This window comes from Salmo salar, chromosome ssa11 (genome assembly GCF_905237065.1).
Source record: "Salmo salar chromosome ssa11, Ssal_v3.1, whole genome shotgun sequence".
NCBI classification, from domain to species: Eukaryota; Metazoa; Chordata; class Actinopteri; order Salmoniformes; family Salmonidae; genus Salmo; species Salmo salar.
Window position 1 is genome coordinate 84,484,994 of NC_059452.1, and position 27,619 is coordinate 84,512,612.

Below are 27,619 nucleotides of genomic sequence, written 5' to 3' on the forward strand. Positions count from 1 at the left end.
CCCGGTGTGGCTGCAGTGGTCGGCAGACGCAGACAGGGCTTTTAGCTGTCTGAAGGCTCTGTTCACCGATGCTCCAGTGTTGGCGCATCCGGATCCCTCTTTGCCATTCATAGTAGAGGTGGACGCATCCGAGGCTGGGGTAGGAGCTGTGCTATCACAACGCTCGGGCACGCCACTGAAGCTTCGCCCCTGCGCTTTCTTCTCTAAGAAGTTGAGTCCAGCGGAGCGTAACTATGATGTGGGGGACAGGGAGTTGCTGGCTGTGGTAAGAGCCCTGAAAGTGTGGAGACATTGGCTTGAGGGGGCGCGTCACCCTTTTCTCCTCTGGACCGACCACCGTAACCTGGAGTACATCCGGGCGGCGAGGAGACTGAACCCTTGTCAAGCCAGGTGGGTGATGTTCTTTACGAGATTTCAGTTCACAATCTCGTACATCCCAGGTTCCCGGAACACTAATTGCGTCGGCCTATCTCGTCTCCATGACACCGAGGAACGGTCCACCGATTCCACCCCCATACTTCCAGCCTCCTGCCTGGTGGCACAGGTGGTCTGGGAGGTGGATGCGGATATCGAGCGGGCGTTACGGGCGGAACCTACTCCTCCTCAGTGTCCCGTGGGTCGTAAGTACGTTCCGCTCGGTGTCCGCGGTCAGTTGATTCGGTGGGCGCACACGCTACCCTCCTCGGGTCACCCAGGGATTGAGCGTACGGTGTGTGGTCTTAGTGGGAAATACTGGTGGCCCACCTTGAGGAAGGACGTGAGACGCTATGTCTCCTCCTGTTCGGTGTGCGCCCAGAGTAAGGCTCCTAGGCACTTGCCTAGAGGGAAATTACAGCCCCTCCCGGTTCCACAGCGACCATGGTCCCACCTGGCGGTGGATTTCCTCACCGATCTTCCGCCGTCCCAGGGCAACACCGCGATCCTAGTCGTTGTGGACCGGTTCTCTAAGTCCTGCTGTCTGCTCCCTTTACCCGGTCTTCCTACAGCCCTGCAGACCGCGGAAGCTCTATTCACCCACGTCTTCCGGCACTACGGGGTGCCTGAGGACATCGTTTCGGATCGAGGTCCCCAGTTCACGTCCCGGGTGTGGCGTGCATTTATGGAGCGACTGGGGGTCTCAGTCAGTTTGACCTCAGTGTTCCTCCCCGAAAGTAATGGGCAGGTAGAGAGGATTAACCAGGATGTGGGCAGGTTTCTGTGGTCCTACTGCCAGGACCGGCCAGGGGAGTGGGCGAGGTTTGTGCCGTGGGCCGAGTTAGCTCAGAACTCTCTTCGCCACTCCTCGACCAACCTGTCACCTTTCCAATGTGTGTTGGGTTATCAGCCGGTCCTGGGACCCTGACATCAGAGCCAGACGGAGGCCCCTGCGGTGGAGGACTGGGTCCAGCGCTCGAGGGAGACCTGGAACGCTGTCCAGGAGTCACTGAAATGGGCTAGGGGACAACAAAAAAAGAGCGCGGACCGTCCCCGCAGTGAGGCCCCAGTGTTTGCCCCAGGGGAGAGAGTCTGGCTCTCAACCCGGAACCTGCCCCTCCGCCTGCCCTGCCGGAAACTGGGTCCGCGGTTTGTAGGGCCATTTAAAGTCCTGAGGAGAATAAACGAGGTGTGTTACAGGTTACAACTTCCTTCTTATTATCGTATTAACCCCTCGTTTCATGTGTCTCTCCTCAGGCCGTTGGTAGCTGGTCCGCTGCAGGACGATGAGGTGCTGGAGGTTCCTCCGCCCCCCCTGGACATCGAGGGGCCCCCGGCGTATACCGTCCGGTCCATCTTGGACTCCAGGCGCCGGGTGAGGGGTCTGCAGTACCTCGTGGACTGGGAGGGGTACGGCCCGGAGGAGAGGTCCTGGGTACCGGTGGGGGACATATTGGACCCAACGCTAATCTGGGAGTTCCACAGCCTCCATCCGGATTGACCTGCGCCTCGCCCCCCGGGGTGTCCTCGAGGCCGGCGTCGGCGTGCTGCGGGAGCCGCGCGTCAGGGGGGGGTACTGTCATGACACCTTCGGAAGGTGGCACCCCTCCTCGCCCGGGCGGCGCTCGGCAGTCGTCGTCGATGGCCTACTAGCTGCCACCGATCCTCTGTTTCACGTTTCAGTTAGTTAGGTCTAGGATAGGCACGCACCTGTTTTGTATTAGTTGTTAGTGGGGGGGGGGATTTAGGCTAGCTAGGATTGTTTTTGTCAGGGTCTGTGTTTTTCCTCTGCCAGTGTTTTACGCGGAGTTTATATTGGGCTGCGTCCCTGCGTTATGTTTGGAGAGGGTGGTGCGTTTTATTTATGCGCCCTGCCCGACCGTGCTTGTATTTTTTCCGTGTGTATATATTAAAGAAGTATTCACGGAATCATCTGTCTCCTGCGCTTGACTCTACCTCTCATGCTTCCTTGAGCCACACCTTGTGACAGTAGGCATTGAAATACATACATAGGTGCACCTCCAATTGACTCAAATTATGTCAATTAGCCTAACAGAAGCTTCTAAAGCCATGACATCATTTTCTGGAATTTTCCAAGCTGTTTAAAGGCACAGTCAACTTAGTCTATGTAAACTTCTGACCCACTGAAATTGTGATACAGTGAATTATAAGTAAAATAATCTGTCTGTAAACAATTGTTGGAAAAATTAGTTGTGTCATACAGAAAGTAGATGTCCTAACCGACTTGCCAAAACTATAGTTTGTTATCAAGAAATTTGTGGAGTGTTTGAAAAACGGGTTTTAAGGACTCCAACCTTAGTGTATGTAAACTTACGACTTCAACTGTATATCTGTAAAGTAGAAACATAAAAAGCATGATATATATTCAAATCTAGTACTATGATGATGACTATTATGATTTTACTTCACAGTAAATACATTTTTTTATCTGATATTGACAAGATCAGAGATGTATGTAACAAATAAAATAAATGTTTATTGGTCGCATACCTAGATGTTACATCTGCTTGTGTTTTTAGCTCCAACAGTGCAGTAATACAATATCAATACAATACCAATATGCAAATAATCCATAAAGTCCAAAACAAGAAAGAAATGTGTCCCCCATACATTAAACATGTATCCAAAATGAAGTTGCAGGGGTCTTTTTGATGCATTGGCCAATACAGTACTGTAACACCATAATACGGAGGTATATGCCATTTACGTAGCAGACACTTTTATCCAGACTGACAACAGTGGGAATCAATTTAAAAAAGAAAAAAAAAATGTATTCACATTTTCGAACAGTCCATTTATATTTTCCAACAGGGCTATACATTTTGGTGAGGTTTTTTTCTCGCCTGAGTTGCCTCGTTTCACTGCCAAAAATAAAATTAAACCATCTAGTGTTGAGCGAAATAACAACACAATGTCAAATACATGTAGCCTAGTCAAATAATTAACATCCAATCACATTAACCGTTACACTCTCGTGGGAATTCCACTAATGGTCCGTATGAAGCCAAACATAGCTGCTGCTCATGTTGATATCTGTACTGATGGTGCAAATGCCATGACAGGGAGACATAGTGGTACACTGCAGCATCCACCAAGAGGCTCTTGTTGCCAAGGGAATGCCTGACAGCTTGAAAGATGTTTTGGACACTACAGTGAAAATGGTCAACTTTGTTAAAGCAAGGCCCCTGAACTCTATGCAATGATATGGGCAGCGACCATGTAATGCTTTTACAATATACAGAAGCGCGCTGGTTTTCAAGGGGCAAAGTATTGAGCCGTTTTTTTTAAATTGAGAGACGAGCTTAAAGTTTTCTTTACTGACCATCATTTTCACTTGTCTGACCGCTTGCATGAGGACGAGTTTCTCACACGACTGGCCTATCTGGGTGATGTTTTTTCTCGCCTGAATGATCTTAATCTAGGATTACAGGAACTCTCCGCAACTATGTTCAATGTGCAGGACAAAATTGAGGCTATGATTAAGAAGTTGGAGCTCTTCTCTGTCTGCATTAACACGGACAACACACAGGTCTTTCCATCATTGTATGATTTTTTTGTGTGCAAATGAACTCAAGCTTACAGACAATGTCAAATGTGATATAGCAAAGCACCTGAGTGAGTTGGGTGCGCAATTACACAGGCACTTTCCTGAAACGGATGACACAAACAACTGGATTCGTTATCCCTTTCATGCCCTGCCTCCAGTCCACTTACCAATATCTGAGCAAGAGAACCTCATAGAAATTGCAACAAGCGGTTCTGTGAAAATTGAATTTAATCAGAAGCCAATGATAGATTTCTGGATTGGGCTGCGCTCAGTTTCCTGCCTTGGCAAATCGTGTTGCTAAGGCACTGATGCCCTTTGCAACCACGTACCTATGTGATAGTGGATTCTCGGACCTCACCAGCATGAAAACTAAATTCAGGTACAGACTGTGTGTGGAAAATGATTTAAGACTGAGACTCTCTCCAATACAACCCAACGTTGCAGAGTTATGTTTGCATCCTTTCAAGCACACCCTTCCCATTAACATGCGGTGAATTATTCACAATTTTCAATGAACAAATAAGGTTTTATATGTAAGACGGTGAAATAAAGAGCACAATTATTGAATATTATTATATTATTATTTGTGCCCTGGTCCTATAAGAGCTCTTTGTCACTTCCCACGTGCCGGGTTGTGACTAAAACTCACACTCATTCTTATGCTTAATAAATGTATCGTATAGTGTGTGTGTGGCAGGCTTACAATGTTGGCAAAAAACAACATTTGAGAGTGCGCTGACCCTGGTGCTAGATGGGGTACACAGCTGGAGGTTGAATGTTTGAAGGGGTACGGGACTATAAAAAGTTTGGGAACCACTGCTCTAATGAATTGAGCCACGTACAGGACCTCTACATGACATAAGTATAATACAATACTCTAAAATACAATACATGATTACAATACAGGTGGAAGATTGCCATCCCCATGAGCGTACCACCCTCCTTCAGGCCATGGATGAGGCATACAATGATTTCAATCCAGACCTATATCAGGCATGAATTCGCCATACCAAAAGGTTTTTCGCCAGGTGCATGAACAAGTAGGATATTTACTGTGATTTCAGTGAGAACCTATGTCCAAATGCTCAAGACAGGCTTGAGGCAAATTAGTGCCTGCTAAACATTGTTTCTTTCATTTCTTTCATTTTATGATATTTGAAGGCTTTCTTCAATGATCACACCTTTGATTTGATGTTCAGTCAATTTTAATGAGTCGTGCAAGTGCATTGCCTAATGTGAAAACAGTGTAATGTACTGTAATTTACACTACTGTAGCATACTACATTCAATATTTTTTTATTGCTATTTTATTAACTGGTTGAGAAGATATCAACGGTGGTTAAACCAATATACTCATTATATTTCACAGTAAACTTATATTTTGGATCAATGGTTGTGCGGTGAAAGATGTCTACAAACAAAATGAACGCACAATGAAAGATTCTGAATGGAAGAATGGCTGTGTCACAAGTGTTACCAGTTTGAAATGTTGTACTAAGGGTTTAGAAAATTCACCACATGCTTGTGAAACTAGCGACCAAAGCAATGAAAAAGACTGTTAGGAGGTAACACATCTCTCAGCTGATGAGATGTGCTGGAGCAGAGGACCACAGGTGTGTGAGGATACAGCAAGCTAACTAACAACCAGCACGGCAGCACACATATGTACAGAGAAGACATAGCCAGGCCCTTGTCAAACACTGGAGGTGCCCATTCCCCCTGTATTATGACTGTGTGTGTGTGTGTGTGTGTGTGTGTGTGTGTGTGTGTGTGTGTGTGTGTGTGTGTGTGCGCGTGTGCGCGTGCGTGCGCGTGTGTGTTGCCATCTACATTTCTTATTTTTGCACTCCGTGGCCCTCTGTCAATATCTCTGTTTTTCTCTTTCTCCTCTCTCTCTCTCTTTCACCATTTCTCACTATATCACTCCATATATTCATGAATTCCTGTTTGTGATGAAAACTTATGCATGAAAACAGAGGGTGGAAAAACAAACAGAGAGTGAATGGTGACGGAGGTTTGTCTGGCCTGGGCACCGCGCGTAGCAGCAGACGCAGGGTGGTCCTGAGGGACATGCCAATGCGGGAGACTATGATTCCATCTCTCTCTCTCCATCTCCTTTCCCCTCTCTTTCTTCCTTCCCACCCACCCACCTTTCATCCCCATCTTTCTCTCATTCCCCCACCTCCCCCCCCCCTTTCTCCTCTCTCTCCCCTCTGTCTCTCTCCCTTGCAGTGTCAAAGCGAGTTACAGGCAGAAGAGCACTCCCTCTTAAATAATTCACAAGTTGATTAATAGACTCACAAGGGTATAATTAGACAGGGGAGAGACAGTGGCTAGTGTAACCAGTACAGTGCTTAGGGGAATTAGAGAGGGAGCGGGGTTACTGAGGAAATAGAGAATACGGAGGGGGTGGAGGGAGGTGGAGGGGGCACCTTTCTGAGGCTAGGCGGTGTGTGAAGCAGCCTCTCCAGGAGCATTGAGCCAGGGTTTGTTTGATGTGTAAATTGGACAGTTTGAATCCGTCTCCTTTAATTTTTCACAACGTACAGGGCCCCCCTGGGTACTCCACCACTAAAATAAAATTGTCCTCTCATCTTCTCACTTTTTAAACCCCTTTTCTTTTTTATTAGCTGTATCATCTCCATACTTTTCAGTTATCCTCCTCCGATCAGAGCATTGGGTTTCACCTGTATTCGTGTCATGCAGCCATCAGCATGAAAATGCACTTACACTGCGTCTAAGGCATCTTTTGTATTCTGAAAGGGATGTGCTTTCCACTGCTAGACCCGTCTTCAAAACAAACAAACAAACAGAACAATGAAACAATAGATCTGACTTTTCAGCCCAGACATCATTTCGGTTGTTGCTGATCTCTGTCTGCTTCACTTCCACTGTTAAAACAACAACAACAAATCTACTGAAATACATCCAGACAGATACACAGACGCAGGGTCTTTTCTGGCCTTTTCTCCCCTTCTGCAAAGTCACTTCTGACTGAGTTATGATATCGGGGCACATATTGTTCTTCCTCCCCGTTCTCTCATTCTTTGGTGTTTCATTGTCGATTTCTCAGATTGCTTTCTGCAGACAGACAGACAGTCCTCTGTGTGTGTGGTTTCACAGATGAGGATTGGAAATGTGGTATCCAAACAGGCCCGATGTGTCCATCCAGCCCTGGGCTCTGATGTGCTGCGTGTCTGGCCGCATGTCGGCTTGTCAGCTCTAATTTATCCCTCTCTGTTCTTTCTATTTTCTCTCGTCTGTCTCCTCCAGATGTTGCGCCCGGTGTCAAAATGGATCTCTAGATTTTCCACTGTTGAAAAAGTGGGAGAACATATTCTTCTGTTTGTACAAGCTGATAGATACACTTTGAAATTCAATTCCGTTTTCTTTCATGCCACAAGACAGGCAGGATGAGATGAGCCCAATTTGCTGAGATCTGCTGCGCCCTTGATGCCGCTGGCGCTTTCTATCCTAGGTTATTTCTTTAGGTGTGTTGACTCATTTATTTGACTTGATTGTCCCCTCAAAAAATGGTATCCAGTGCTCTACCTCTCTGAGTCTGTTGCCTTTTATAATTATGCTTCGTTATTGATTATGTACAATGTCATTGGCCCTTTCTTTGTTGTCCCCTCTAGCAATACCAACTAACGATGTTCTGGCACCAAAAAGCCCTGGTCCTTGTTGTTCTCCTGCCACGCCACCAGGAGGCGCTGAGAGGAGCAGTAGCCCCTGTATGTGTTGATTTATTTATCTGTGATGGATTAAAGCCTGTATACCTGATAAAGGGGATGTCAGAACAGCTTTGACAGCCACAGAGGCGGCAGAGTGTGCACGATTTGGTCGCCGTGCGGTGCCGGCAGATACAAGGAGCGTCTCTGGCATCTTTGAAGTCTTGACAGACGAGAGTCTCTGAACATCCCCTTAATCTTGCCTTCCCTCAGAGAAGCAGCGCCAGCCAGGTATATGAGCGTGCTCACTTCTCTGTTTGCCTTGTTCTCTTAATGACACAAACCATTCAGCGACCATGCATGATAGCATTTCATCTAGCATAATGTATGGTGGCTGCTTTCTTCAAACGCCCCAGTGCCTCTCTCTGCATAAGCCAGCTGGAGATAGCAGTAGACACAGACAGGCCTTTGGCACACTGGGATATTGTGTGATGTGTACGCTGTTTGATTGTGCCTCATTGTTTTTGTGAGCCCACTAAAAGCAAATACAAGGAAACTGCCGTGTAGGATTGTCTGGAAAGCAGATCATTGGAGATGTGCTTTGTACCTGGATGGCTGTGTGTGTGTCTGTAATGGCCTGTAGTAGATATCGACAACATGTATGTACTTATCATCATGACAGTGCTAATGGAGAGCACTGAACCTTTAACCATCATTACCATGCTACTACTTCAACACCTACTGTATACCTCATGTCTCATACTGCACCTGGAGGATATATTCAACCATAAGTGAAGGATATAGTATTGATACCCTTTACATGTCCTTCTCTTTGATTGTTCTCTACCATATCTATCTTTTCTCCACGTTGATCCTCTCTCTCATCCCATTCCCATGACTTGCAGTTCCCCCTTTCTCTCTCTCTCTCCTTCCCTGTGGTTGAGTCTGGAACCAGGGCTGTGTAGAGCAGATGTAGTTGATGTGTAGTGCTGCTGAGGCTGCTGCTGCTGAGAAGGCTTGGTGGATGTGTAGTGCTGCTGAGATGGCTTGGTGGATGTGTAGTGCTGCTGAGATGGCTTGGTGGATGTGTAGAGCTGCTGAGAAGGCTTGGTGGATGTGTAGTGCTGCTGAGATGGCTTGGTGGATGTGTAGTGCTGCTGAGAAGGCTTGGTGGATGTGTAGTGCTGCTGAGATGGCTTGGTGGATGTGTAGTGCTGCTGAGATGGCTTGGTGGATGTGTAGAGCTGCTGAGAAGGCTTGGTGGATGTGTAGTGCTGTTGAGAAGGCTTGGTGGATGTGTAGTGCTGCTGAGGCTGCTGCTGTTGAGAAGGCTTGGTGGATGTGTAGTGCTGCTGAGGCTGCTGCTGCTGAGAAGGCTTGGTGGATGTGTAGTGCTGCTGAGAAGGCTTGGTGGATGTGTAGTGCTGCTGAGAAGGCTTGGTGGATGTGTAGAGCTGCTGAGAAGGATTGGTGGATGTGTAGAGCTGCTGAGAAGGCTTGGTGGATGTGTAGTGCTGCTGAGAAGGCTTGGTGGATGTGTAGTGCTGCTGAGTAGGCTTGGTGGATGTGTAGAGCTGCTGAGGCTGCTGCTGCTGAGAAGGCTTGGTGGATGTGTAGTGCTGCTGAAAAGGCTTGGTGGATGTGTAGTGCTGCTGAGGCTGCTGCTGCTGAGAAGGCTTGGTGGATGTGTAGTGCTGCTGAGATGGCTTGGTGGATGTGTAGTGCTGCTGAGAAGGCTTGGTGGATGTGTAGTGCTGTTGAGAAGGCTTGGTGGATGTGTAGTGCTGCTGAGAAGGCTTGGTGGATGTGTAGAGCTGTTGAGAAGGCTTGGTGGATGTGTAGTGCTGCTGAGATGGCTTGGTGGATGTGTAGTGCTGCTGAGAAGGCTTGGTGGATGTGTAGTGCTGCTGAGATGGCTTGGTGGATGTGTAGTGCTGCTGAGATGGCTTGGTGGATGTGTAGAGCTGCTGAGAAGGCTTGGTGGATGTGTAGTGCTGTTGAGAAGGCTTGGTGGATGTGTAGTGCTGCTGAGGCTGCTGCTGTTGAGAAGGCTTGGTGGATGTGTAGTGCTGCTGAGGCTGCTGCTGCTGAGAAGGCTTGGTGGATGTGTAGTGCTGCTGAGAAGGCTTGGTGGATGTGTAGTGCTGCTGAGAAGGCTTGGTGGATGTGTAGAGCTGCTGAGAAGGATTGGTGGATGTGTAGAGCTGCTGAGAAGGCTTGGTGGATGTGTAGTGCTGCTGAGAAGGCTTGGTGGATGTGTAGTGCTGCTGAGTAGGCTTGGTGGATGTGTAGAGCTGCTGAGGCTGCTGCTGCTGAGAAGGCTTGGTGGATGTGTAGTGCTGCTGAAAAGGCTTGGTGGATGTGTAGTGCTGCTGAGGCTGCTGCTGCTGAGAAGGCTTGGTGGATGTGTAGTGCTGCTGAGATGGCTTGGTGGATGTGTAGTGCTGCTGAGAAGGCTTGGTGGATGTGTAGTGCTGTTGAGAAGGCTTGGTGGATGTGTAGTGCTGCTGAGAAGGCTTGGTGGATGTGTAGAGCTGCTGAGAAGGCTTGGTGGATGTGTAGTGCTGCTGAGAAGGCTTGGTGTATGTGTAGAGCTGCTGAGAAGGCTTGGTGGATGTGTAGTGCTGCTGAGAAGGCTTGGTGGATGTGTAGAGCTGCTGAGAAGGCTTGGTGGATGTGTAGTGCTGCTGAGAAGGCTTGGTGGATGTGTAGAGCTGCTGAGAAGGCTTGGTGGATGTGTAGAGCTGCTGAGAAGGCTTGGTGGATGTGTAGAGCTGCTGGGCAGGAGAGGGCGCTGGGGTTAATTACTCCATTACTGGGTGGCTCAGGAAGTGGCTGTTTAACAGGCCTCAGTCAGCAGGGGACTAGGCCTCATTACTCCAGCTAAAGCTGTGACCCTTCCCCACCGCATAGCCATCGCCTCTTACCACAGGTTCTTTAGGCATGCCAGAGAATATTCATACAGAAGACGTGGAGAGAGAGAGAGAGAGAGAGAGAGAGAGAGAGAGAGAGAGAGAGAGAGAGAGAGAGAAAAAGGATGGAGGAAGAGGAAGAGGAACAGTAAAATAAAACAGAGCAGGGATCTTGGGTTTAACTTGTGTGGCTCTATTGCATCATTACCTGAGCTGTGGCAGGGCTACAATTATCCCCCAAATACCCTGGCGTAACTAGAATAGCATCTACGACTCCGATTACCCCCCCATCCAACCACACCTCCAACCCCCGCACCCTCTCTTCCTCAGGTGTCTGATGGCTCTGGCTGATAATGACGGTGCTCTCATTTGCAGAAAGGACAGTGAGTTGAAATGGGGTCGAGGCTGTCTATGAACAGGACACGGTGGAACAGTACAGAGCTCATACCTGTCACTTTACTGGGCTCTATCAGTTCTTATTATTTATATTCCCAGGAGGCACAAGGGCAGGTGCTATAACTTGTCATTATTTCATCGTCTTAACATTTTGACCTGAGTTGTCTTACATGTACAGTGTGACAGTTTGTGGCAATTAGTTTGTCTGACCATCCAAGGAAATATCAAAACACCCCCTGAAATGGAAATATAACACAATTGTACTGCAGGTGTGTATAAAATATGTTTGTCCACCTCCCTATAGACTTTCCTCATCCAGAGGACTTAAAAATGGATGTTCTCCAATTATAAATGAGAGCTGTGTGTGGGAGAACTAATCCAAGGGGATTGATAAATGAGTTGTAAAGGCCTCAGTTGTGGCCTGCTGAACTGCATGATCAAGTTTCAAGTCAATTCCTCTTTGTCTGCTCCTGGAACTCAACTAAAAATAAATAGTCATTTTGACTGAAAGACACTCTCTTTCATATAAACACCCGCACGCACGCACGTACGTGCGCGCGCACGCACACACGCAAATGTCTCTGGAGAGGCTGTCGAACACTATCAATAAAAATCCAATTTGATCTGAGGGAAAACGCTTGATTTTTGGGAGACATTGGCTCTCCAAACTATGTGATTTTAGCTCAAATCCTGAACAGAGCTTCCACAATATAATTGAGGGCAGAAATCAATAAAAGCAGCTGGATGTGGCTGGCAGTGAGCTGTGGTGAGCACAGGCGCATCCATATTGAGAGTGTTGGCTGTTCGATCTGTGTCTGGGATAGGCTCAGCTTCACTAGCCTAATCACACATGGCGCCGGTCGATGCCAGGACTTAGCCATTGGCGCTCTCCATTGGCATATGTTAAACACGACTCTCCCTCTCCCTTCCCGGTTTAAAAAGCTACACCTGAGATCCTTGACCATTTAAAGCCAAAAAACAGGGATTATTTTAAACATAGCCGAAGTGAGGGTGAAATTCTCTGCTCCGGTGACCTGGGTGTGTGCTGGGTCGGGCAGCGTAGGAGAGAGGGACACATAGGATATTTATGGTATTGATTTTTCAAAGTAGATACAGGGAGATTTAGAGGGGCTTGACTCTTAACATTCCCAAGGAGCCGCACTCTCAGAGAAGTAGGAGGGAGGTTCAGAGGCATTCATCTGCAAAGCTGTGCTATGTTGTGGAATGATGCCTCAATGTGTATCAGAGGAATCATTAAGCCAGGGTCAAGATGGAGCTGCTGCTCCTCAGCTTAGCCTCTGCTAGCTAGGTCGTTGTACAGTCTGTGGCAGGTAGGAAGGTGGAGGTGAGAACTGACGAAAGGTCTCAGTATTGTAGAGATGGGGATTTCTCCTTTTTCATTTTGGCGTGAGCAAATAGAATGAGCATCTTGTAGCCTGATCGTGGAATATGGTTGTGTACTAACTCATATTTCATGTCCAGACAGTGCTCATATTCATTCACCGGATTTACCTGCTATCCTCTCTGTGAATGTAAGCTTACAAAGGATGCAATTATTTATTGATAGAAAAAAAATGATGAGCTATTCAGGATAGACATAATTAAACCCTTTTCACCTTCAATCTGTATCCCTACTCCACTGGATACAGTAGGACTATTTGTCCTGCCTCCACCGAGCAACACTGTCCATGCTCCCCAGCTGGTTGAGGGGTGGCAGACACCCATCAGGGTCACTTCCCTGCCATGACTCCTCACCCTCCAGTCACGACTCATGACTCAGGAGCCATATTTAGAAATGATGGGTGATCTCATAGGCGCTGGGCGGTGCCATTGTAATTGTCCTTTGGAGTGGCCCAATTATACCATTAAGGGCCCCTCAGTGATGAGGCTAATGGCGGGAGACCTCGTTTGCATAGCATTCTCTTAATTGAGCCTGAGGCCTGGCGTGAAAACAAGACTCAGATTATGTTACTGATGGAAAGGGAGGACGTTGGTCTGACCTCCGGCAATCATTTCCCTGACAGCTATATTAATTAACAGCTATTCCGTTACATGGGCTTTAGGAGGGATAAATAAGTGGACATGGTGACAGGGGTGGTGACGAGGTGTGTGTGTGCCCTTGTGTAAGGCCCTGATCTAGGGCTGTGTCTGAAATGGCATCCTATTCCCTATAGAGTGCACTATAGTGGCCATAAGGCTCTGGTCAAAAGTAGGGCACTATATAGGGAATATGATGCCATTTTCGAGCCAGACAGAGAATGGAGAAGCCACAGTCCTATATGAGGGGTTGAAGGCCAAAGAGGGCTTGGCACGTAGGATGGATCCTCTTACCCATCATTCCCTAAAGGATGTAACCCGGCCTGTGCCAGCCGGTTAATAAATCACCACACAAAGCCTCCACTAATACTTTTAAATGTGAAAGAATTAGACTGTTTTATCCGTAGAAGCTACTGTATCAATGTATTGGTATGACCCAACAGCCAGGTCTTAGTTGACTTGTGCCTGCGCTGTGCCCTTTCTATACAAAGCAGTTTTGATATTAGATTCAGATACTGTTAGCTATTGTACAGAAACCATATAGTTATTGTTTAGAATACAGATGTAGATTTCCTATTTAATTAAGACAGCCTCTCTCACACACACACAAACCATCCCAGACAAGCCTCTGGTCTGTGTCTGTGTCTCTGGTCTGTGTCTGTGTCTGTGTGTGTGTGTGTGTGTGTGTCTGTGTGTGTGTGTGTGTGTGTGTGTGTGTGTGTGTGTGTGTGTGTCTGTGTCTGTGTCTGTGTGTGTGTGTGTGTGTCTGTGTGTGTGTGTGTGTGTGTGTGTGTGTGTGTGTGTGTGTGTGTGTGTGTGTGTGTGTGTGTGTGTGTGTGTGTGTGTGTGTGTGTGTGTGTGTGTGTGTGTGTGTGTGTGTGTGTCTGTGTGTCTGTGTGTCTGTGTGTGTGTGTGTGTGTGTGTGTGTGTGTGTGTGTGTGTGTGTGTGTGTGTGGATCAGGATGTAGCTTATCTGAAGCAGGTGAGCCAGGCAGCTCTTTTGTTATGTAAAGAGGTACCATGTGATCCTGCAGTATAAAATAGGAGAGGAAAAGAAACCGTTCAGATAAACTTCCCTCATCAGATAATTAACCATGCCTTTGCTCCATTTTCCCATCCTTTGCATAAGTGTCTGATCGACTTTCAAAAAGCTGATCAGCCAGAGAGAGACTCCTCAGAGCTGTCCTCCGGGGCTCCAGCAGAATGCTAGAATGCTTTTGGCTCACTACAAAGTTACAGCAGGGGTCCGCTGCTGGTGGGTGGCACACATTTACAAATACTTTCGGAAAATCAGTTATGACATGGAGTTATTGGAATTGATGATCAGAAACTCTTTGTCTTGTACCATATTAAAAATACTCAACTATTGATGTCCACGTGGAGAAAATATTTTGATAAAATACATTATATGTCCATGTCTAGAGTTGAGGCAACACTTTTGTTCAACATGTAGGACTCATTTTCTAATGACATCTTGGCATCAAGTGTCTATACTACATTCAAAAAGGCCATTTGACAATGTGTTTCGTTTCTCAAAATCTGCACATAATTCATGGTCTTCCTTCCATTGTTGCTGTAATTCAGTAAGTTTATGTAATTAAAACTAGTAATGACAGCTGCATATTTTCCACATGGTTAAGCTGAAGTATGTTTCTCATACATTTGTCCCCTTTCCTCCCTGTCAAAACTTCCCCTGCACCTGTCACAATTAGAGTTTTGTATAGCCCCCATGCCCCTTCACAGCTCCCCTGCTGCCAGTTTTTAACTACACTCCACTCTGGCCTCTGCTCTACTTGTTACAGACCCAACATGAGTGCAAACAATCAAAGTGTTTGGGAACGCTGAAAAATGCATGGCTATCCGTGACAGACAGATAAAGCAGGGCAATTAGCCACGTAATCCTAGAGCATCGTAGTGAATTGTCAGCCTCAGCTGTCCCTTCTCTCTCTCTCCCTCCCTCCTCTCTTTCTCTCTATTAGTTAAATGTACTCTGTGTCGTCTCCCCATCAAATCAAGTAACACTTCCCCTAATTGGCTTATAAATAATACAGCAGGGCCTTCATTATAATTTCATCAGTGGTAAACATTGCAGGGGCAGTTGGTAAAGAACCTATCCCTCATTAATTTCTTAATTTGGGTAGATGGAATGAAGGGGAAGTGATGGAGAGATTGAGAAAGGTAGGGATGAGAGAAAGAATGCGAGAGATGTGGAGATCGGGTGAACAGAGAGACTCGTATCACCTCAGGCAGAGGAGGAAGGAGTGAGGGAGGGATGGTTGAAAAAACAGGGAGGAAGATGCTATTGCTGCTGCTTTTGTTAATAGATGTCAGATATTCAATCCAAGGGTTTTGTCAGTAGCTCTCTGCACAATAAGCGATGTGGGCCTACCTCCCCTTTAAAAAAAACACACACACACACACACACACACACACACACACACACACACACACACACACACACACACACACACACACACACACACACACACACACACACACACACACACACACACACACACACACACACACACACACACACACACACACACACAACCTCGCTCCCTAGTCTTGGTCCTTGTTCTTTTTATACCAACATAATGAATATTTCATATAAAACAAACATAAATATTCATTTTAACGGTTTCGCACAGTAGTTATTACCGGTATTTCTTACAATAAATAAATAAAAAATACTCATTATAAATTCTGCATGACCAATCCCCGAAATAATCTCATTCATCCTCAGACACTTAAACACACACACACTCAGGATTATTTACACTGCTAACAAACTCATTTCTAATCAGAACATTAGTAAGCCAATGCCTTATCTCTTTTGTTGATTGATTATCTGTCCAGAGCTGCTACAGTATCATCAGTATCATTCCTATGGTGAAGAGAACTCCTCAACCTGTGATAAAGGCCTATGTGAGAGATATAATAGACATTGTTGTATGTCTCGTATTTACTTACATGATAAAAAGACACATAATTCGCTAACACTGACAATTGCTATAGAAGTCTGTTTAGCAAAGAAGAAAGGTGACTACGTTTCCCTTGTCAGATAAAGTCATGGGAAGCAGCCATTATGATTCCATAATACTGTTTAAGGGACTTTTACATGAAGTATGAGGTGGATGAATATGACACGCTCTGATCTCTGAAAGACTGATATTAAAGGAAACTCTCAAATGAGCCATTTCCATTCCTCTTCCTGTTGAAATGTGGGAATATAAAAAGGCACAATGAGCCATTCAGCCGTCAAAAGGAGAGGAAAGCATCCTTGGTACAATTCTGGATCCAGTCAGACACCTGAAGGCAATCTCTCTTAGCTGTAACTCAACACTGTCACTATTATCGAAAGCTGCCACCTCAGTGGTGTCATAACTGATGGGTAGAGACATCCTAAAAAAGCGAGTGTCAAGATTTACAACTACAACACATGTACTATGTGTCTCACACAAAGAAGAAACAAGCTGAATAAAGCCAGGTATAAGTTAGACTTCTCTTTCACTTGACCTCTGACTCATCCGGACTGATCCAGGAAATGACTCACTGACCAATGAGGGGGCAACATGACTCCGCCATTCACAGCAACTCCATATCATACAAATCCTATTAGCTAGAAGGACATCCTGGTCGCTAAGTGGAGCCAACATGAAAACACACAGAGCTGCCCAATGACATGAACCTACCAGGAGAGCTAAATGCCTTCTATGCTCGCTTTGAGGCAAGCAACACTGAACCATGCATGAGAGCGCCAGCTGTTCCGGACGACTGCGTGATCATGCTCTCCGTAGCTGATGTGAGTAAGAGCTTTAAACAGGTTAACATTCACAAGGCCGCAGGGCCAGGCGGATTACCAGGACGCGTACTCAGTGGTGGTGAGTATTGTCAGACTTCAGCCACCCAAGTCATAGACTGTTCTCTCTGCTACCACACGGCAAGTGGTACCAATGCACCAGGTCTAGAACCAACAGGATCCTGAACAGCTTCCACCCCCAAGCCATAACACTGCTAAATAGTTAGACCAGGTAGCTATTGTTAACTATTTAACTATCTGCATTGATCCTTATTGCACAATTGTTTTGGGGGACTCATCACATAAACTGCTGCTACTGTTTATCTATCCTGTTGCCTAGTCACTTTATTCCTAGTTATATGTACATATCTACCTCAATTACCTTGTACCCCTGCACATCGACTCGGTACTGGTACCCTGTGTATATAGCCAAGTTATATTTATTATTACGTGTTATTACTTTTCTATTATTTCTCTATTCTTTCTCTCTGCATTGTCAGGAAGGGCCTGTAAATAAGCATTTCACTGTTAGTCTACACCTGTTGTTTACCAAGCATATTGACAAATAAAATTGGATTTAGCACACCCCCTCAGACTTATTTAACTCTGGCTGAGAGTGGCCGACACCATGTTGAGAATGAGCTTAATTAATGTAGCAGTAAAACACAAGCCTCCCTGCTCATGCCCTTGTACTGCTACTTCTCAGTATTAGTTCCACTCCAGCGGCCCCATGCTCAAGAACAAGCAGCGTCTCTAATGATGGACATGTCCCCCTCCTCCTCTCCACACAGCCCCACCACTGGTCTCGGGTCACTGCCCCGGCCCCTCTGGGGACAGAGAGGAGGAGTCTACCCCTTAAAGGACCATGTTAAGTCTGCTTTAAAACAAACCCCCCCAGACTCACTTCATTAGCAGGGACAAGTTAGTTAGAGGATGTGCCTCAGTTTGGAGTAGTTTAAAACCTGAGGAGAGAAAAGTATTATCTCAGGGGTTGTGAGCGGAGTGAAGTGACTTCAGAAAAACATTTGTTCTCCCTAATGTTTCTTGTGTGTTTATTTTTGGAGTGCAGAGTTAGGGGACTGTCTGTTACCTACGTAAACAAACATTGTTTAGGGCAATATAATGACTATGGAAGATTCACTTTTTCCATATTAGACTAATTCAATGGAAAAATACTCAAATGTGTACAAAGACTTAAAAAAGTTTATTTACACATCAGGAAAATATCATCCAATGAACTCTTAGTTACAGATAAAAGTCCTGATGACCCAGTGAAATACGATAGAGACATGAAAGTTGTGAAACAGCACAGTGACAAGGACAAAAAGGATTTACAGCACTAGATAAGGGGAGGAGTGAATGCTGTCATATTTGGGTACTATAGGGATCAGCATCTCTGGCTTTACAGCACTCCGTTAGTTGACATGAGATTGCCAAATAGGACTAAAGGACAGAAGATTGGGTAGTCCAGGTGAGACATTGCAATGGAAACCCTTTATCCAACGTCAGTCTTCCATTCTAAACTATGGCGTGAATGAGCCGACTACGCAAAACGAAGTTATCGAAATGGCTCAAAACATGACAAAAATACAGAGGTAAGAAATCAACGTGAACACAAAAACATGCAAACAAAAACCAGATGGATTTGATCCCATAAGACTTTCCAGTGTAATGAAGCAGCTGCAGTGTAAATGGATGGAGAGATATTTGGGTTCTGTAAAATGCATCTGTATCAGAGGCTAGTGGGAGGAGCTATAGAATGATAGGCTCATTGTAATGGCTGGAATGGAATGAAAGGACCAGAGTCAAACACGTGGTTTCTATATGTTTGATACCGTTCCATTTATTCCATTACAATGAACCTGTCCTCCTATACCTCCTCCCACCAGCCTCCACTGAGTTCTGTATACATAAGAGCATAGGACATATCAAATTCTAACTAGATAAACAAAAGGAATAGTATATTCAATAAAGCGTGAAAAGATGTTATGAAGGTTTTACGCGATCCAGCCACTGACATGAAGGCTATAAATATTGTATGCATAGAGAAGAATCCTCCTTTTGAAGTCTTGTGAGAGCTAAGACAGAGGAAGAAAGGGAGGGGAGACGGTAATTACTGGTGGAAATGCTCTTTGACAGATTATTCTATTAAAGCAGGAGGTTGTTCAACCAAACACAGCTAACCTCTAACAGCACTGGTCTCCACCTATCAACGACAAGAACATTCTCACCTGAAGAAACACTTCCCCTTGACAAACAAGACACTTACTGGGAGCCAATCACATGATGGAAAAACCTGTATGCTCCTTATAATGCAAGTTTGTCTACGAAAGAATGTATGCTCCGTATAACGCTACAGAGTTGGTCTAAGAAAACATCCCCACTGGTCATTTTGAACGAGAGAATATTGAACGGTAATAATTCGCAAAGTGCTAGTTTCTAATGAATGATTCAAAACCTGAAAACGAATTTTCGGTGTGGATCGCCAAAATACTGTGGTGTCACACATACTACCGCCATATCGACCACAGAACACAGGCAAATTATCCAAATTTACTCAACTACTAATCTCTGAACATGTCTACTGATGACAATGGGCTGAGGATTCTGGGTAAAACTCTGGCTCTCTCATCAAGTTTTGAGAGCTGCGAGCCGGGCCGCTTCCTCACGCAGGGCTAGCCCCAGGGCAGCCTATCATCTCCAGTGACACCAGAGGGAGGGTGGAACCTCACCCCTCAGCCTGGCCAGGGCTGTGCATGGGGATGTAAGGGATGAGACGACAAGATGGAGAGCAGTGCTGTTACTAGCCCAGTCTCCTAGGTCCAACGCCATCTTTGATCACTGGCCACTGACCTCCATGTCTCCGAGATATGGGGAAGGAGTGGGAGGGGGGTACCGGCGGGGAGAGCACATCAAGTACACATCCTTCCCAAAGTAAAAAAGGGTTAATTGTATTTAACAATATGCACTCTAACCCCCCCCCCTCTTGATTAGAACGAGCATCACATCTGCCTGCCGCCCGGCTCTGTTCCTCATTACTGTGGAATCTCATTACAATCAGCACCCAGGGGAGACACAGCATCAGTTTTAAACACTTTCTATCCCTCTCTTCCTACCTCACACTCCTCTCTCTCTCTCTGTCTACAATATCGGAAGTCCTCATCTTAGAGACTTTTTTTTCTCCCACATGCAGCATGGAAATTGCTTTACACTGCCAATTAAAATAACATCCATTTAGATTGTTTCCCCTCAGTCAGTGAGGATATGTATGTGTTGCTCTCTAATGGCAGAAATAGACCTAAAATAAAAACACGCCAAGGCCCCCTCCCCTTGATTTTGCCTAACAGAAAAACACACGTGTTTGGAAACGCAGTAAAAAATGAGGAAATAAAGGAGGTTAACTTATGGGTCTGTGAACTCAAGAGAAAAGGTTAGATCCTTCTCCACACACTCAACTTTCTCTCTTAATAAACCATATTCATATCAGTGGGTTTTCAAATGTATATTCAAAACCTTTATTTTTTTTAATTAAAAGGTTGTGGTATAATTAATTTAAACATATAAATAATGCTTGGCAATAAGTAACAAGTAACAATAAGGAAAATTGTCCATCTAGTCCAAGCAGGCGCACAAGTGTTGCAGGCAATGTAACCCTGGCACTCCACAAGCCTGTCCTGTAGTCCTAGAGGAGAGGAGAGTCGCAGAACGTACAAGGACCCTGCAGTATCCTCTTGATCCAGTCCGGGTCTGCAGTGAGGAGGGACACAGGGGGGAGGGGGCACACTAAATAATTAAGCTAACATTGAGTATTTTCTCAGATTCATCTGTTCAATCACAAATCGCCTGCTCCACTATTTGAGCAGTAAACAGACAACAGATTGATCACTCAGCAGTGTTAGGCTTATTTAAAAAACATCACAACTAGTGAAAACTAAGGCTGAGAAAAATGTAAGTACATTCTCAAGTACTTTCTTATATTGTGTCAATGCTGTATAAGAAGATATGAGAGCAGGATGAGAGTGAGCTGCCAGATAATTCCTGCCCTGGAGAGAGAAAGAGGACGGAGTGAGTGTCATAGAGAGGTAGTGAGATGGAAAGTGACTAGCTGCTTACCCTCAGGCACTGGCAGTCTGGCGATGCTATCCTGCAGCAGGCAGCGTCTGTACGCGAGTGTCTGGCACGCCTGGTAGGACAACACACACCTAAAAGAAACGGGCATACTTTAGATGAGCACTAACACTGTAGGAGGGATATCTCAATAGCGGTTTCCTCTCCTTGTCTCCTTCCCTTCATTTGCAATGACTGGGAGGGAAAAAACAGAATAGGTGAACGTGAATTCCTGGTAGACATCCTTACTCAACACATCCCTAGGAGATGGGGAGAGGAAACCACTTTAGACTATTGAAATGTGCTGTGGGACAGAGGCTGCAGACTGTCCCAAACTGTCCACCAGGGGCAGCATATCCCATCCAACTACTGAGCGGTATGGTGGGATAGAGGAGGAGGACAGGAGCAGTACACAGGTAAATATCAAAAGGTGGTTCTGTGATAATAAACAGTCAAAAAAAGCATTTAGCTGCTGTGTGTGGAGTCAGTCGTCAGTGTCAGCCCAGCGTCTGTGGACCTTTGGAGACTTCTCCTTCTGCTTAGTATTGTTCAGAATTCAGAGGCTTATGCGCCCTAGTTTATACAGTGGAAATCTCATAAAATGTGATACGGTGGCATTCATCAGTATATGCAATTAACTAATGACTAATTATCAATTATGAAAATAATATGGAAGGCCTAAGAATTAGAAACCCTGGATTTAGATGACAGGAATCAGGTGATTGGTGGTTGAAATATTGAAGAAAAGGTTGATGGCAATTACCTGAGCCACATATGTCCGTTGGAGCAGACAGCCTGCTTGCGGTCTGTGAAGGGCAGCACCTCCTTACACAGACTACAGTACTCAGGGAACGTCTGCTTGTTCATCTTCTTCTGGATGTGACCTATCAGGACCTGGGGGTGCAGAGAGCAAGACGTGTTGAATCATGCACAACAACAGGGTAAGCCGAATGTTCAAACAGTCGTCTCTATTGCTCAGGCTTATAGCTCTGGAATAGGACAAGAGAAGGGCTAACCTGGGCAGCCCTGTCCTCATACGTGGGGTCGCTGGTGAGGAAGTCACAGACACCCCGCGTGGGGATGCTGGTGTTCTCAGTGATCCAGGTGTGGAGGTACACCTCCCCCAGAACCCTCTTCATGTGCTCCCTGGTCAGGTGGGCCTCCACCGCCTCGATCCAAGCTATCACCTCCCCCGTCTGCTCCTCCAACGCCCGGGCCTCTGGGTCCTGCAGCTTTGACACCACCTCCTCTTCCCCTCCTCCACCCTCTCCCGCGACGCCCCCCTCCTCGTCCTTCACAAACACCTTGGAGTCCTCGTGTGTGGGGCGCCAGCGTGCCTCCACAGGGGCCTTCTGCAGGGATTGGAAGAGCACGCGCACCAGGAAGAGCTTTAACCTCCACAAGTAGGGGGAGCCTGTGTTGTGTACCTTGTCGTCCAACTCCTCCTGCAGCAGGGCCGGGATGCGTTTGTCCCTCAGCACCCTCCAGCGCACCAGGTCCAGCAGGTCAGTCTGTTTGAACAGGCTCTGGACCGGGGACTCCAGCAACTCTGCCGCCGCGTCATTGGGCGTCTTCAGGGTCACAAACTGGACTTGATAGGGCCTAGAGACCGGGTGCTGACCGTTGGTCATCCCCTCAGTACTGACCAGGGCCAGGTATGCCCCGTGGGGGCTGACTGCGATGCCGTGCATCCTCCGACCTGCCATACTCTCTGGCAGCACGATCTCCTCCTGCTTAAAGGCCACAGCCATGTCGGTAAAGATGGGCGTGAGCTTCTTGACCGTCCCGTCCATGGAACAGGTGTAGATGGAGCTGCCCTGGCGGCTGGCTGTCATGGAGACGATGGGGGTGGAGTGCAGGCCCGTGACGTGTGAGTTGTGCACGTTGAGGCCCGCCTTGGAGATGAGCAGCAGGCACCAGAAGAGGTAGGAGCCCCTGGCCGCCACCACCAGGCTACAGTTACAGTTCTGTTTGGGGTGGAACAGGGAGATACACTTGATGTTGTGTACAGGGATCTGGTCTGACTCCTGCCAGAGGACCACTGGCTGGCGCAGGGTGAAGTAGCCCTTCACCGCCTTCAAGTTGACGGGCAGGATCTTGACGGGCCCTAACTTGCTGCCCACGATCAGGCCGCTCATCTTGCGGCCGCTGTGCTCGTACTCCCACCAGGCCAGCACGCTGGGGGACAACACCCCAGACTGGATGGTGTTACAGGACAACACAGAGTCCTTCCCCAGCATGGGCAGGCAAAACTGCCACACCACCAGGTCTCCGTTCTCCATCAGCACGGCCAGCAGCACCGTCCCCACGTCTTTACACTCGTTGTTGGTCTGGACGTGCTGCGTGGTGCACACACTGGACCATTCCATCCGTACAGGGGTCTGCATGCGGTAGCGCCTCTGAAGCTCAGCCAGGTCCAGGAGGTTAGCCTTGGGGGGCTGCCCACCCTGCACGGAGTAGCCTCTGCTCTCCAGGCTCTCTCCATACAGCTGGGTCAGGTCAGCCACCACAGTCCACTGTAGACGCTTGGTGCTGCTGTGGATGGTCAGCCGGAGGTCCAGGGTGAGGGAGGCTAGGAGGCACCGGCCATTGGTGTCACAGCCCAGGGGGGACCAGCTGGTGTACAGGATGCCCTTGTGGACGCCCACGGTGGGGTTGAGCACTCTGTCCAGCATGAAGGACTGGCTCATCGCTGGGTCACTGGAGCTGGAGAACTTGTCTTTGGCCCTCGACAGCTCTTCTGCTGGACCCACCTGGTGGACAAACAAATGTTAGTCATAAGTAATCTCATTTGATAAGTAACCTAATTTTAGATAATATCTAAAATCCAAAACTTTTTGCATCAACATCAACCTAGATTGCTAGATTACGTTAGCCTGTCCAATATATAGTATGTTCAGCTATGGGATAAATTGTTAATTGTAGCCATCAGTCAAAAAGTAAACACATCAGGCAGATGCTAGATACTTTTGGTCATGTAGTGTATGTGGACACCTGCTCGTCGAATAGCTCACTCCAAAATCATTGGCATTAATATGGAGTTGGTCCCCCTTTGTTGCTACAACAGCTTCTGTATGGACCTCACTTTGTGCACGGGGGCATTGTCATGCTGAAGCATTGTCATGCTGAAAGGGCCATCCCCAAACTGTTGCCACAAAGTTGGAAGCACAGAAGTGTATACAATGTCATTCCATGCTGTAGCGTTAAGATCTCCCTCCACTGGAACTAAGGGGCCTAGCCCGAACCATGAAAAACAGCCCCAGACCATTATTCCTCCTCCACCAAACATTATAGTTGGCACTATGCAGTCGGGCAGGTAGCGTTCTCCTGGCATCCGCCAAACCCAGATTCGTCGTCGGACTGCCAGATGCTGAAGCGCGATTCATCACTACAGAGAACACGTTTCCACTGCTTCAGAGTCCAATGGCGGTGAGCTTTACACCACTCCAGCCGACACTTGGCATTGCGCTTGGTGATCTTAGGCTTGTGTGCAGCTGCTCGGCTATGGAAACCCATTTTATGAAGCTCCTGACAGTTCTTGTGCCGACGTTGCTTCCTGATGCAGTTTGGAACTCGGTAATGAGTGTTGCAACCGATGACAAACTATTTTTACGCACTACATGCTTCAGTACTCGGCAGTCTCGTTCTGTGAGCTTGTGTGACCTACCACTTCGCGGCTGAGACGTTGTTGCTCCAAGACGTTTCCACTTCACAATAACAGCACTTACAGTTGACAGTTCTAGCAGGGCAGAAACTTGACGAAATGATTTGTAAAAACAACGGAAAGGTGACATCCTATGATGGTGCCACGTTGAAAGTCACTGAGCTCTTCAGTAAGGCCATTCTACTGCCAATGTTTGTCTATGGAGATTGCATGGCGGTGTGTTTAATTTTAAACACCTGTCAGCAACTGGTGTGACTGAAATAGCAAAATCCACTAATTTTAAGGGGTGTCCACATACTTTTGTATATGTAGTGTGTATATTCTGACTCTGCCCCTGTGATAGAGTTTCTATTGACTCCACGAACGGAGTGGAGAAGAGACTAGGCTTTGTGGAATCTAGCTCCGACTACATCGATTCGCATATGTTTGTCGTCTGTGTTTGTGCCTTTATTTGTTTGGTATTTTGACGATCACACTATTTAATGTATATCCCACCACCTACAGGATTTCCCAAATTATATATAATATATATATATATATATTTAAATAAACTAAATCAAACAATGTTCCTGTTAAAAAACATCTGATCCCTACACAGGCTCAAGGGGAACCTGGGAGGGCGGGTCTTCCGGCACCAGTACCCCTTGCAAGTCTTCAGATGTAAAATCCTTAAGTCCCAAAAGCTTTTATGCCGCAGCCACAATAATGTCTAGTTTCTTAGACTTCTTTTAGAAGGCTGTGGTGGTGCGTCTACCATCTCTTCACTTGCATGACTTGTTTTCTCAATTCTTTTAAAATTGCCTCCGCATAGAGGGGTCACTCGAATCTCCTAACTTTAGCCAACTCAATCTCCTTCACCCTTACAGGGCACTCCAGGAACTCAGGATCATGATCCCCACCACAATTGCAACACAGTCATCCTTCTACACACCGTTCTTCAGTATACTCTGTCCATCTGCACAGACTTGAAACATGGCCAAATCCTTTACAATTCTTACACAACAATGGTTTGGGGACGAAAGCTCTCTATTTTATTTAATCTTTATTTAACTAGGCAAGTCAGTTAAGAACAAATTCTTACTTACAATGACGGCCTACCCCGGCCAAACCCTAACGACGCTGGGCCAATTGTGCGCCGCCCTATGGGACTCCCAATCACAACCGGTTGTGATACAGCCTGGAATCAAACCAGGGTCTGTAGTGACGCCTCTAGCACTGAGATGCAGTGCCTTAGACTGCTGCGCCAATCGGGAGCATAACCAAGCTTCACATGTGTAGGCATTTGCTCTTTATCAAAAAACAACAGCACCGACAGACTTTCTTATTTTTCTCCATTCACCCATCAGGGTCAGACGGCGGGCACCAACCACACCGGGAATTCTCTTCAGGGATTTAACCGGAACGTCCGTCGTCACCCCTGAGATGACTCCTTTGATGGGCGCTCTACTCCGAAGTTCAAAACACAAAACTTCTGTTGCTCGGATTATATTGAGGCTAAACTGCAGTCTTCCTCTGTTCTTCAGAAATACAATTCATCAAAAATAAGACCACTCCTGGTCACTTTGACAGACTCCACTTTCCCCAGCGCATACTTTCCCCACATATGCATCCTTACTCAACAAACGCATCCCAACAAGAAACAATTCATTATCATTCATACACTTATCTTCCACGCCAATTTTAGACAATGTCCTTTTTGTTCCAGTTTTCGATACTACTGTTGTCCCTTCCGAACATTCGCCTTCACCAACTTTGCTCGACGCGCTGCTTGATTCCAACTCAGCATTCACTTCCTCCATCTTTTTCCTGAACTGAAACCGTAGTCCTCAGACATGGGCACAAGGTAGGTAAGTATTGACCTTGGGAAAATGGTTTTAGAAGTGGGGGGGGGGGGGGGGGGTTGGGCATAATATATATTTTTTAAATTATACAGTTGGATAAACACTCCAAAATAGCCCTAACCACCACTCAGACCGTTGCCACATTTTGAATCACATTCCAATTATAAAACTGGGGGGGGGGACAAAAATGCAATTTCAGAATGTGGAGGGGACATGTCCCCATCACCAGTGAAAGTTGCACCCCTTTCAGGAGATAGATTCCACAAAGCCTGGTCTCTGCTCCAATCCGTTGGTGAAGTCTCAGTCCCGTGTGGCTCAGTTGGTAGAGTATGGTGTTTGCAACGCCAGGGTTATGGGTTCGATTCCCACGGGGGACCAGTACGGAGAAGATTATGAAATTATGAAATGTATGCATTCGCTACTGTAAGTCGCTCTGGATAAGAGCGTCTGCTAAATGACTAAAATGTAAGTCATCAGAAACGTCATTCACCAAGGAGTGGAGTTTAGTCCTCTACTCCTGTGAATGAACTCTGCTGGAGACAGGTAAAAACAACTTCAGAACTTCTATTTTTGTAATGCACGGTTTTCAGGTATGGAATGAACGCAAAGGCAAGCTTGCTAGCTAGCTACATGTGTGAAAGATTCACCTTCAGTTCACAGACTTGGTCCGGCACGGGAATGGAGGTCCGGTGCAGCACCAAGTCTTGCTTATTGCCGTGAACATCGCACACTACCTCCATCAAAGAAATACCACTTGTGCTAGAGGCCGAGATTCGGTGGTCCTCAGACCACGTGAGCGGCTCCAGGCCGCTGACCGGACTCAGTAGCTTTATCACCGGATCCCTCTTCACGACTGGCCCGAGTGCTGCCCAGGGATCATTCTCCCGTTCGGCTTCGGTAAGTTGTCCTACCTCTACCCTATCCGGAGCGCGATTTGGGCTGCAAGCCGCCATTTTCCATGTGAAAAATAAAACAACGCGTCACCACAGAGTTCCTGAACCGTCACTACGGCGAGGAGGAGGGACATCTCATACCAATAGGAAAAAGATCCGCAAAGCTTCGGTGTAGAGATCACTAATGTGTTATGCCTAAATTAAGGTAGAGATAGCTAGATAACATCAGCAAGTTTGATATCCAGCCATGAGTATGTATCTATCTTCATTTAGTCAACGAGTTAGGAATATGTTTTATGGTAGAATATGAACTA

At 46.7% G+C, this 27,619-nt stretch overlaps 1 protein-coding gene across 1 annotated transcript; it reads right to left on the reverse strand.

Moving 5' to 3' along the window:
- Positions 1–17,985: 17,985 nt before the first annotated feature.
- LOC106563234 (general transcription factor 3C polypeptide 4) lies at positions 17,986–27,409 on the reverse strand. The gene is made up of 5 exons (XM_014128622.2): positions 27,060–27,409; positions 21,924–23,660; positions 21,671–21,801; positions 20,914–21,002; positions 17,986–20,547 (listed from the first exon to the last, which is right to left on the reverse strand). The coding sequence occupies exons 1-5, from the start codon at positions 27,363–27,365 to the stop codon at positions 20,483–20,485; spliced, it is 2,328 nt and encodes a 775-aa protein (XP_013984097.1). The 5' UTR covers positions 27,366–27,409; the 3' UTR covers positions 17,986–20,482.
- Between the last annotated feature and the right edge of the window lie 210 nt (positions 27,410–27,619).